General features: G+C 35.6%; 1 protein-coding gene across 1 annotated transcript; it reads left to right on the forward strand.

The window, feature by feature from the left end:
- The first annotated feature begins 1559 nt into the window (after positions 1-1559).
- LOC145234585 (galactosylceramide sulfotransferase-like) lies at positions 1560-7896 on the forward strand. Its single transcript, XM_080099296.1, has 7 exons — positions 1560-1768; positions 2967-3155; positions 3867-4018; positions 4404-4592; positions 4783-4930; positions 5493-5615; positions 7089-7896. The coding sequence occupies exons 1-7, from the start codon at positions 1610-1612 to the stop codon at positions 7320-7322; spliced, it is 1194 nt and encodes a 397-aa protein (XP_079955422.1). The 5' UTR covers positions 1560-1609; the 3' UTR covers positions 7323-7896.
- The last annotated feature ends 5515 nt before the right edge of the window (positions 7897-13411 follow it).

Here is a 13411-nt window from a genome sequence, read left to right on the forward strand (position 1 = left end):
TAAAAAATTATTGAACGGTTTTGATGTTACTGACAAAGTTAGTGCTCTACTGACAACTAACGGTGACATATAGGACCTACTCATACACAGGAATAGGTTACTGAGGGCCGTTACTGTTTCCTCGTAGCAGATGTGGGTTTTATTGTCTATTTGTATTGCTTCCTTGCGTTGGCACAATGATTAAACTGTATTTCAATAAGGTGGTGATTAGATTGTTATAGCAGTGTTGCTTAGCCGTTCATGGACAAAACATGTCACTTCTAGCTTAAAGTTGTTCAGCTTGTCTTTTTTTCGTTCTTTTACAAGCCAACTGATTTAAGCCAAAAATGTTAAGCGAAGAATGCTGGATTCAACCAAGCAAGTGTCTTAAATTTGGCCACAAGTAAAATATGCCATTTTATAGCTGAGAATTAGCCAATTTGTTTATTTTTTTAGCTTCATTGTAAAACAAAATGGCTTAACATACGCTTTTGGCCCAATAAGCCCCAAAATGGCCAGTGAAACTTTATGAATTGAACCCTAAAGTCGGGGCCAGTGACTCTAAGACTGCGAATGGTTATCCTATTTTAAATCGCTGCCAGCAGCTAACTACAAAAGGGTTTGATGTGAATAGAATTCATAACAATGCCACGCGTAAACAATCAGATAGAGATGTTTTCCGATATTTATGGCTCATTGATTTAGAACAAAGATTTTAGAATCGTGCACTGCACATGCAATACAGCTTACGTTGTAATTAGTTGTCTTAGACAGGTAGTAAGCTTTTTTTTCCAGTTGATAGCTGCACATGAACGCAAGCACAGTTATTATAAGAAATGAAATTACAAACAAAAAATATATAATTGAAACTTGTGAAGTTAGTTTTAGTCATACGGTTTAAAATACAGCTCTTTGGCCTATTTTCACATCCGTTTGGTCCTATCTAACACATAAGCTTTGATCACAAATCCTTTGTTCAGATCAGTTAGCTGTAAAACTGTGCGTGGATTAGGAACCTGTGAACCTGTTTGGCAGGTGTAGCATTGTAAGAAACGCATGTCGTTGTACGAGTCATTTTTTGCAGTTCAGGTCTTACTTTGCTATATTAATTTCGAACGTTTAAAACAGGTTGCCATTGCCGGAAAGGCTTGAGATGGAAGGTAGACCTATTTCAACATGATCCCCAAGAGCGTTTATCGTGAAAAACTGTGCTGCATAAGTAACATTGTGTTCGGAGTTTTTCAGCTGTTATAACGGGACAACTTTTAAAGCTGTTTTAAAAATATATAAAAACTGACAACATCGGAGTCACAATGCCTAAAATGGTTTTAAAAGTGTAAACATTCAAAGGGGTATGAAGGTATCGTTTAGTGTCTGATGCTGCTGACATAAAAGAGCCGCAGAACGGCAACTGCTTGACTAGGACATTAAAATACAACTTAACACTTGAAGGCCTTTCAGCTGGTATGATACATCACAAGTGTTGTAAGAAAACTACAAGAAAAGCAGTACATTTTTTCGCCTATTTCATGTCACAAGTTACAGAAATTGAACAAAAAACTTATCATTAAATCAACGTATTTCTGTTTGGCAGGAGACTGGTAAATTTATTAAATTAAAGTGTAAAAAAATGAAACATAAAATACAAAATTACAAAGTTTATTTAATTTTTACGAGTTTTGTTTTTCTAACGTATGTATGTTACTGGAATGCTTTTTTCAATGCCGCAATAAAATCAACGAAATCAGTCAAAAACAAAATTGGTGGAAATACAGAAACCGATTTAAAGGTGAGAACCAAATGTTTTGCATAGTAAACGTTGTTTACCTCCATAAAATAAACAAGTAACTCTAGATTAAAAGTGTAACTGAGAATGGAAAGCATTTTCCAAGTTACGAAATCCGTCAATGAATTCAATGGAATATATATATTCTATTTCTATTTGAATAAGGAACTGATGATGCCATTAGGCGAAATATATATATTCCATTGAATTCATTGACGGATTTCGTAACTTGGAAAATGCTTTCCATTCTCAGTTATACAATTAAATAAACGGTGATCGTCGATGACCATGTTGCCTGTTGAAGGGTTAGATACTGTTCAGTTGAAATACTCTCAGTAGATTAAAAGTGGGTTGAATACACGTAATACGGCTAAAATCAGACACGCGGTGCACTTTGCTGTACATAAAATTCCCTTTTGATATTATAGAATCTTCGCATAACCCGGACAAAACTTAAGGTACAAATGATTTGTAATGTGGCAGGCTTAAGCCAGGGGTGTACAAACTGCGGCCGCGGAGACGAGTTTGTGCGGCCGTGACCATGCATATTAAAATATATGTACTGGCGGCCGTGACGTAACTAAAACTACATTTTGCTAAATATTTTTATTTTCAAACTGCTCTAAACAGATTTCGTGGGAATGGAAAAAAGATTACCAGCCTGTTAACGATATGCGCCAGACTTTTTGTACGCCTATTGTGCGCAAACATGCGAAAAACAGGCACCGCAATCGTCACAATACAGATTATGACGTCATAAACAGTTAGCACTGTTCAGCTCAACCTATGCACTAAGTTAGAAATTACTAATCTGGGCTTTTTAAGTGGCTTTAGATAGTATATCTAAATATATATGATATAAACCTATTTCTTTACAACAATAATTTTAAAACAAAAGCAAGCAGGCGATTGGCGGCCTTTGGTGAAATAAGGATCTGCGATGCAGGCCACCATAGAGAAAAGGTGGTGCACCCCTGGCTTAAGCTATAATGCACATCGGTTAAACCGGATCTTCGCCTAATGCGGACAAATGTTAGGTCTAAACGGGTCCAGATTAACCGAGGTTTATTGTATTATCATTTTAAATATTCAGTGTCTCTTAGACAAGTTTTGAGGCATTTCATAAATTCGCTGGTCATTTTTTTTCTCCAATACCGATATGCCTGTTTTGTTCCATGTCTAAAACACTTCTTTCTGGCAGCTAACTTTTGAAACACTCGGCGAGTCGTTGCCCGAACACGAAAACTCAATAACTGCAACGATTCAGAAGAATTGGAAAACATGCAACAGTCCGGTTTCTAAATTTGTGTATGCGAGAACCCATAAAACCGGATCATCTACTACTTTTACCTTACTTCAGGCATTTATTACAAAACATGGTTTAACAAAGGTGAGATCCTAGTAGGCCTATTCTAGTTTTTATTGCAAACATTTTTACAAATGGCGTTGATTTTTTTTGCCCTTCAATAAGCTATAATCAGGGTTGCCATACCGTCCTTATTTCTAAGATTTGTCCTTATTTTCAAGAGCTATGTCTTAGAAAAGTTCATTGTCCTTATTTCTAAGAAATGTCCTTATTTTTGACTTGAGTCCTTCTTTTGTCTTATTTTCAACAATTACAAGTCAAATCCTTGCTACAAGTAAAACTAAACCTAGACCTAAGCTGTTGTAAGTTGCACGAAGTATTGTTCACGAACAAAGAGTTGTTGAAACAGATTGTTTCTGGCAAAAAAATATGGCATATGTTATGTCATGGCTCGCAAAAATGCAAAGATTTGTTCAAAAACGTTTGTTTTAATTCGTATGCAAGTTTAATTCTTTGGTTGTCCTTATTTTTGGTTTCAAGTCGATGGCAACCCTGGCTATAATGAACCATTATTTGGCAATGATGAAATCAGCAAAGTTTATAGCCCACCCCAATTTAAGTTTACAAAACTGTGCTACAAGCAATAGTGGTTAAATCTCAATGACTTTACAATCACACTTGTTTGAACTCTACAACAATTAAACACCATAAACCGCCTTTTAAAAATAAATTTTAGGACAAGCACGGACTTAAATTGTTGGGAAAAACTATAGTCCTAGTATGCATTTCTTTCAGTTTCAAAGCGCGTTTTATCCTCGACCTAACACCGGCGGTTATCCTGGCCGCTTTAAATGCAAGTTTATGCTACGGAAGGGAGCTTCGATTGTTATCCATCATTCCAGATTCGATGCTAATGAAATGAAAAGCTGTTTTCATCCTGAAACAAGGTATTTAAGTTTCAAAATCAAATCGCAGACAAAAAAAAGAGAATAAAGAAAATATATCTTCTTTTTAAGGAAAATTCACTTTAAAATGGAAACCAAATTTAAGATAAATAAAGCAATGCGTTTTCAAAAATTGGTATTTATGTAAAAGATAAATCACCTTTCGAAAACAAATCTAACTCTAACATAAAAATAATATCATTTTTTCATTCTATAGTTAAATAAGATTTGATGATGATTTTTTTTTTGAAAAATTAAACTCGCGCTACAAAAGCAAAGATAAATGCTTTTTTATCATAAAGTGTCTTTTGAAGATATGAATCAACAAAAACCTTTTCTGTTTCAACATTTTTTCGTACACATACAAAAACAATGCGAATCGTTTTAGATATTTCACAACCATACGGGAGCCTTGGAGCATTTTTCTTTCTGCATACAACTTCTACCCAGAAAAAAGAGTAAACGATTGTAGAGGAATGCCAAAAGCTTACATAAAACAGGGCAAAATAATGGACACTGCCGAATACCTATCTAAATGTGTAGACTTACTTAATTCTTCAATTTCGTTTTATTTCAGGTAACTGTTAAGCTATAAACTTAACACAGAAAATTCGTAAAATAAAATATATTTTTTTAATTTAACATGATGCAAAACGACTTGTTTTAATGGTGCGTAACCCTGACTGGCAAAGTATCATTTCGCTGATACAAACAATTAAAACATCTCATAAATACTAACTTTAAACATTTTTATTTCTTTTTTTCAGATTCCGAAATTTCCAATCACACGATTTGGGAATTGACCCAATGTTGAACGATGCGAACGAAATTCAAAATCAAATAATGGCCTTGGATCAAAATCTGGATCTAGTGATGCTACTTGAATATTACGACGAATCCTTGATACTTTTAAAGGTAAAGATAATAAGACATTTACTGGCGAAATTTAAACAAAAAGCAACATACTTTACCTGATGTTTTTTCAGTTGTTTTTGTCACCTTTTGAGCATTTGTTTTAAACGAGCCTGGATATTAAAACGTGTGGAATAAACCTTATACACAGGGTTGTCATCGACATAGACCCCAAAATAAGAACAACTGAAAAATTAAATTTTCATACGAAACAAACGTTTTTGAATAAATCTTTGAATTTATACGAGCCGTGACATATCACACGCCATAATAGTGTGGCCAGAAACAATCTGTTCCAGCAACCTCTTTTTGTAAAAAATACTGCGTGCATCTCACAACAGCTCTAGATAATTTCACTTTTGCTTGTAGCAGGAATTTAACTTGTATTGTTAAAAAATAAGACAAAATAAGAACTCAAGTCAGAAACATCGACATTTCTTAGAAATAAGGACATCAAATTTTTCTAAGACATTGCCTTTTAAAATAAGGACGGTACGGCAATCCTACTAATTTTCTAGTCGAATTGTGCTTTTAAGACTTTTTATTGAAATTGCGTTGAATACAGGATCTTCTTTGCATGGATTGGAACAGTTTGTTTAGAGTTGGTCAAAAAAACAGCGGTCATTACGTAAGAAGACAATTTCCTAATGAAAAAGAAAGACCTGCCTTTGAGCAACTTTACAACATAGTAAGTAGACTCAACTTTTACTGCTATTCAAACATGATTCAGGGTTTCAAAATCCCAAACTTGATTTGATTTCATTCAATGTTTTACGTTTATTGAAAATTTGTGAAAATATAACTGAAATTAAGGCTACGATTTGAAAAAGTTGAAGCCCTAATTTCAGTGCTTATCACTAGGGCAAATATTTTTTGACTTGTCAAAAAAAGTCAAAATTTTGTCAACATTTTTGGAATAGGTCAAAAATTGTTCACAAAGTCAATTTTTTTTACAAAGTTAAAATTGTTTACAAACTGCATTGTCGTGGTGTTGTAGAGGTTGCAATGTCAGTGAACTGTTCATTTTACACCTTGTAGCCTACTTTATACTGTTGTAATTGGCCCATTGCCTACTTATTGTGAATCATAAACCATCAAGTGAGTGAAATAATTAGGTTGATATGGCGTGATGCTCAACACACCATAAAACGTGCAAAATGTTTGTAGGTCCCAAGTCATTTTACGGCAGCTGCAGGTTAGGTGCAGCTCTTGCTTCGGTTTTGCTTTAGGTATTTCATGTATCTTTCGTTTAGACCAGTGGTTCCCAACCTTTTTTGTCACATTCCTCCCTTTGCCCATTTTGGAACTATTCTTTCCTCCCTATAAGACAAAAAACAAATATAACATAAAAAATTATAGCAATTTGAAATAGACCTTATAATTAGGCATGTCCATTTTAGAATCCTTTACAAACATTCTGCAACATTTTCATGTAATTTTTTTTTACAGTTTTTATAAATTCCTCCCCCGAAATCATAAAATTCCTCCCTAGGGGGGAATTCCTCCCCGGTTGGGAACCACTGGTTTAGACAACTGTATTGAATAATTTTAGTTGTGTCTTAGCTGCATTTTTTGGCAGTGATTTTTAATTAGCTCATTTCCCATTTCAGAACAGGCTAGGTCTGTGTTCAGATTTTTGCCCTTCTGTTAGACATTTGCTCTACAGAGTAGCCTACAGCCATATTTTAAATTTTTGTACAATAATGTGTAATTTAACTACTTGAATTTTTCATAGGTCAAAATTTTGTCAAAAAAAAGTTTTTTAAAGTCAAAATTTGTCAAAATTTTCAATTTGTAGGTCAATTTTTTTTGTTTTTTTAGGTCAAAAAATAATTGCCCTACTTATCACCTTTTTAATAATTTGACGAATTAAAAACGCCCCCTGAATGGACAAAACTAATGTGATTACCACCATATCATTCGCACCGAAATTTCTTTTGAATTGTTTAATGTCTCTAATTTACTGCAGACGTGTTCTCATCTACAAAAATGTGCTTTAATTAGTAAAACCTTACAATAACTTCTCACTGTGCGTTTATGGCAAAAAAGTTTCAACAAACTGGAGAGCCGCATCATGGCTAGATTAGATTGCACGACCAATGTCTTGTCACCACTTATTTTATGTTGTGAAACAACAATTAAAGCAATAATTCTTTTCCAGGACATACCGCTTTACAATCACTTCAACAGAACATTCTGGAAACGAGTTGATCTATACGGACGGGATAAAATGGCTAGAGATTTAGAAACACTTCGTAAACAGCGGAAAAGGCGATCTTTATGGGAACAACAACGTATTCCACCGGGATTACAAATGGATGCGAAATTTGAGGAAGAATTACAAAATTATATGTACGAAAATTCTGGAAAATGTTTCTACCCCGGGTGGGATTAGTTCGGTTTTACGTATGGATCACCATTTTAGAATGGTCTTCTATTTCGGATTACACTACTATAATCAAATCAAATCCGGAATACCGAATCCGATTTTGTTTTTTACATTTAATTTTTTTGGCACTTATCAAATGTTAAAATAAATTATTTTTAACTTAAATGCAATTTGTACCGAACAGATAAAAACTCGTTATCAGTTATAACCACAATAAAAGAAAAAGTGTCTTTGTGTTATTTCGAAATGTGCGATTAACGAAATTTTTACGCAACTAAAACACTTAATCGAACAACGTGGTAAACATTCCATACATGTTGTAAACCGAATTTTACGATACCGTAATTTTACTTCTAATTTAAGGTAATTGTGGATTTGCTTTTCTAAATAGCTAATCCCTAGAAACCTTTTTCCTCGTGGCAAACCGTAAGGCATATTTTGTCTTTAAAATGTAACCTGAGGGAGTGTCTATCACTTCCAGAGTGGCTATATTACAGTTAAATTTATTAAGAGTACTATGTTGTGTTTAAAATTGTGATTTTTATTTCGTTCGTGCTAATAAAAACCTTATATCGCACAACTATATGTGAAGCTTTTTAACAATATTTCCAACCGACGAGTAGAAGTTCACTGCAAATGAATTCATTTTGCCTAAATGATTACAATGTCTTTCGCGCGATACTTTAATACAGTAAAACCGAAAGACTGTAAATCCTTGGTTTAAACAGAATCAGTCGGTTTTAAATGAAGGAATATATATTTCGCCTATGTGGCATCATCAGTTCCTGTAACCGAAATACAATACGATATAAAAATGATTGCTGAAACAAACACGATAAAATACTTAGTTTGTCTATTACAGCAATTACGTTTTTAGGTCCACCGCTAGGTAGTTTTTTACTTTGTAAGCACATTGCCTGTATTCAAAAAAATATTAAACCACAAAAATGCTATGTATGAAAATATTCGCTTAGATTTGAATCTATCCGTAAACGTTGATATTGTATATAATCTTGTAATAAAATGAGATCACATAGATGGCGCTATGGTTGCATTGTTGTCACCTAACATCAGAGGTGTGCAACTTGGCTAAATGGTCTGGCGCGCCTGACCCATATACAGATATAAAAAACCTTGATCGGGATTCGTCCCCGGGAGTGTCCTGGGTTCAAACACCGTGAAAATAAGGGTGTGCAACATTTTGTTACTGCATGTGGGCCATATACAATTGCTAAAATTAGATCGCGGGTCGCACCTGTAATACAAGGTGATTTTACTTTGTTGCTTACCAAATATGCTTAACCAGTAGTGTGATTCAGCCGGTTCGCACCGGTTCTATAGAATCGTCTCACGAAATTTTCTGAGAACAGCGAACTGGTTAGCATTACTGGTTACTGTCAATGGACTTTTTGTAACAGAACCGGCTGAAAAAAAATGAACTTTGTGATAGAACCGACTGACAAAAAAATTTAAATCCCACCACTGTACTTGACTACAAGTAAAATTCGCATTTGATTGTAGACACATATTGCCACGTCCAAAAAAAGCATCGAGCGCATTAAACTGCTCAAAAATATGTAATAGTTGGATTAGTTTGCCAGTTCATTCAAAATCCAAGCGTCTCTGTGGGCCGCACAACCTTAACCAAAGGCCGCATTTAACCCACGGGCAGGTTGCACACCCCCTGCCTTACATCATTGTGTTGTTGGTCACGACCGTAGTTTATGGGCTGGTCACGACCGTAGTTTATGGGCTGGATTAAAATTTGGTAAAGTAAGCACGTATTCAGAGTATCAAGACACCACAAAAGTGTTCCAGCAATTGTATACACAATATACATTTATACATTTATACACAAATATACATTTTTTCAGTTGATTTTCGTCAACGTGGTTCAATGTACTTGTAATTGTTTAATTATATATATTATATAATAACGTTTAATTTCGGTTAATGCCTCGACTGGTATCGTCTACAACAGTGGTTCTTAACCTTTTTTCCTTCCTGCACCCCTTTCAAATCACTAACCAATTTTCGCACCCCCTTTCAAATCACTAACCAATTTTCGCTCCCCCTTCTGTAATTGCTTAAATAGAATAGACCTAACCAACCTTAATGATTCAGCATCCCCGCACCCCCTAGGAACAGTTCTCTCACCCCTTGGGGGTGCGTGCACCCCAGGTTAAGAACCCCTGGTCTACAAACTTAAATTATATAACTCCTAGAGTCTAGGACCTAGACACTTCTCGTATTCTTTGCAACATTTTATTTCGGTTATGATTTTATAATACGTCCTTTATCTTTTAGTTGGTTTTAGTTATCTGCCTTGCTATATAATGGATGCCTTGTTGATAAATTTAAAATTCGGGGCGGTATTGACATATAACGCCTCGTTCCGTCCCAAAACAGACAATTTTAGTGGGAAAACGACAGATTGCGTTTAAAGCCAGCTGTTCAGCTTTAGCGCATCGTACCAAATACAGTTTAAATGACATATCGAGGTCAAAACAAGAGTTTTAAAGTTAACATTCTAACTTAAAGTTTAGTGTCTGTAAACAGTGCAAGGCCCAAGGGGACAGTTTGCCTAAGTCAGCATTGTAAAAAAAATTAACAGTTCAACGTTTTACAATTCCCATGCCAGTTAAGTTCAACTTATCCAATACTACAGGGAGTAACACAATAGCCTGCAAAGTGGCGTTAGATGGCTGCAGTTCGCCGAAATGGTTTAAATTTTTCAAAAGTTGTTGTGTAACTTAGGATAAGGTCTCCAGAGGGACGTGGTAAACTTGTTTTTTTGTTTCTGCCTAACTAAACAACAAATAAGGCACTAGCATAAGATTTAAGGCAGTGGTCCTCAACCTTTTTGCCTTTGCGGACCCCTTTGAAGGTTTTGGTATTTTTTGTCCTCTTTTTATTAAGCAACCCAAAAATGGTGCAGAATATACCAACCACGTTTGGTCCAGGACCAAAAATTCAATCACTTTGACTGGGCTGGGACATCGGAACTTAATAATAAAAGCTATTACACTGTGACGTGACGTTGTTTGCCACTGAAAATTTACCTCGGTTACATCACAATGGGGTTATAATGTCACAATGCATTTTGGTTTGTCGCGTATGAAGAACGATTTTAAACAAGTGTCATGCTATTTTAAAACGCTGAGACATATTTTTTAAATAGCGCTTTATCAATATCGTTGTCTGCAAAATCAGGAAGTGTTCGCGGACCCCCTGAAAACGCTTTGCGGACCCCCGGTTGAGAACCACTGATTTAAGGTTTGAGACAACTGCTCTTTGTTATATTCATATTTACATGGTTCATGGATAGGTCATATTTAAGTGTTTCAATAATGTTTCACTTCAAAAACTAAACATTACAAACGCTTTCAATGGTGTATAGTATATGGAAAGTCTTAAGTCATTATCCGTGCCCGATACGGCCGGGTTTGTGTTTCAGTTTCAGTAAAAACGGGCTAGATTCGGGCCTGCCTTTACTCTCGCCTTATTTGTGGCGGAACTTTTCGGGCCTAATTCGGGATTTTTTTTGAGTTAGATTTCCATTTCAAGCCCCTTTACAACTCTGGTCTGTGGACAAATGCCTATTATCACCCACCGGGCCTAATTTGTGTTAAACACTAAGGCTATTGGTTTATTTTGCACATGTTTACACACGGTAACAGCAAAAGATTCAAAATACCGTGCAATCGTTTAAAGAGTGGTCCTCATCCCCGTGGTACGCTTACAACTATTGGTACACCGGAACTTTGTAGGTGATGCGCGAGTAGCTTTCTGGCCCAACAGATCAGCCCTGGTTTAGTGTGTCGGACATTCTTCTGAAATTGCTAATCTTGCGGGTTTCAGAAATATGCTAGTCTGGTCGATAAAAATAGGCCAATCTCTTGTCCACCGTTTAAACAGGTGGTACGCAGCAAGCGATGGATAAAGTCGTCAGGTGGTACGCGATCAGTATAAGGTTGAGAACCAGTGGGTTTAAAAGGTTTACGAAAATAAATCAAGATTTTTTAGAGAGTCTAATGCAAAAATTCTACTATTTAGATACAAAACGGTTTCCAGACAGATGGTTTGGTAAGTTACCTGTTTGTAGACATAGTCCGTTTATCAGTAAATCTTTGTGAAATAAGCCTTGGGTGTCGCTGGTTTAGACAAAGCCAGTTAAAGGGACGTTTGCTGTGACGTATTTTAACCTTAACGCAGAAGGCGGTTTTTGCTTAACGATATTTTTGGCCTTCTTTGCGATTTTTCAATCCACTATCATTTAATAAAGCCTGTTGCCTGACGCGCGTAGCTTTAACTGGCAACGATTCATAATTGATGCCTGACAATAAACTCTAGTGGCATCACGCTATGACGTAGTACTGACGTCAGCTACGTGTCGGATGAGATACGAAAAATCGATAGGTAGGCGAAAATAGAAAGCCGGGTCAAATAATCGTAAACAATCACTTTTATGTGTTCTAGAATGCGCACGTTCGATTCTTGGGCACTTCACATCGAGTGATTGAAGGTCACGTAATTAATTTTCAAGGTCAAATTTTGGCATAGTCTGGCTACTATTCTTACAAGCTTTATTTAATTTAGTATTCTGAAAATACTGCATTTTAATCATTTTTCAGTAAATTATATTTGAATAAGACGAAAATTGTTAATGTAAGTTATATTAATTAAATAAAATTGACGCCTTTCTGCGTTTGAAAATCAAATTAGGATCAGTTTGATTCTGATGGACTGTCGTTCTTTATAGTGTTATATATATTTTCAGCAGAAAGGGGCTGATTTTACAAAATATAGAAAACTAAAAATGTTAACATTAATCTAAGCTGTCAGTCCTAGTGCATTACAAAAATCGATTTCAATTTCACAGAGGCATGTGCGAAAACAGGTGGTAATTCAACAACCACGTTCCGGTTGGTTGGTTCAGTCTTGAGTAAATTCTCTATCCGTGATGGCTGAAAAGTATGCCCGAAAAAAAAACCGCTGTACTTTTTAGCGTTTGAGTAAATGTTGATTGCCCCTAATTTACCAACTACAAAATGACACGTTACTACATACAGTAAACCTCGGTTATACCGAAATCGGTTAATCCGAATCTTCGCCTAATTTGGACAAAATTTGACCTACAGATGATTTGTAATGTGGTAAGGCGTTAACTAGTCTACATTGGGTAATCCGGATCTTCGCCTAATCCAGGCACATTTTTTGGTCTAAACGGGGCCGGACTGTATATAGCCTACATATAGTTAAAACATAACAGCTACTAATATACGGTGCGGGGGGTTGAAACATTTCATAAAAAAGTAAGAAAACAAGCAAAAACAGGCAGTTTAGAGTTCAAAGGGGGCTTTTACCAACGGGCCTGAGCCCGAAATGTTTCAAAACAAAGCCCAAATTAAGTTCGAAATTTGGTGAATTTCCGGCACAATAAGGCCGATTGGAATCAGGCTTGTTTTATTTAAACCTGAACCCAACTTAAACCCTAACCGAAAAGCCCGGCCCAGTTTACAACTCAAAGGCAATAACATTACAATCTTAAGAGCCTTTAGGGAAATACCGGAGCAAAACAATTAAGGACATCTTTTTCAAAAACTATTTCGCGGTAAATGAAATGGTTTAACTGCATCAACAACACGACAGCGAATGGTTTCTCGGAAAACGATTGTATGTCATCATTTTAAACTCATCGAATGGGACAAGCATTATAGTGACGTGGCATTTGAACAACATTTATCGCAGCACAATGATGTCTAATTTTATTCGCCTTTTTTGTTGTTTACTAGACAAGGCAAAAAAGGTTATGCACGTGTTTTACAAAAGATAGAAGCCATGCAAAAAGCAACCGTAGTTCAACAAGACATTTCGACCATGCATTTGTTGGTGTTTTTTTAAATTGAAACCACAAAATTCGAAAAAATTAAAGAGTCTTGAAAACAAAAATAAAAACAACAATAAAAGTATTAAATTTTGAACAAGTAAACTATACTGTGCATTTCTCTTTCATTTCAAGGCAAGGAAATCAAAGTAATTAGTGCTAAAACGCTTGATCGATCTCACAAGATTGTGTATTTCAGCAAGTTCCG

This window comes from Phallusia mammillata, chromosome 6 (assembly GCF_965637545.1).
Source record: "Phallusia mammillata chromosome 6, kaPhaMamm4.hap1.1, whole genome shotgun sequence".
NCBI classification, from domain to species: Eukaryota; Metazoa; Chordata; class Ascidiacea; order Phlebobranchia; family Ascidiidae; genus Phallusia; species Phallusia mammillata.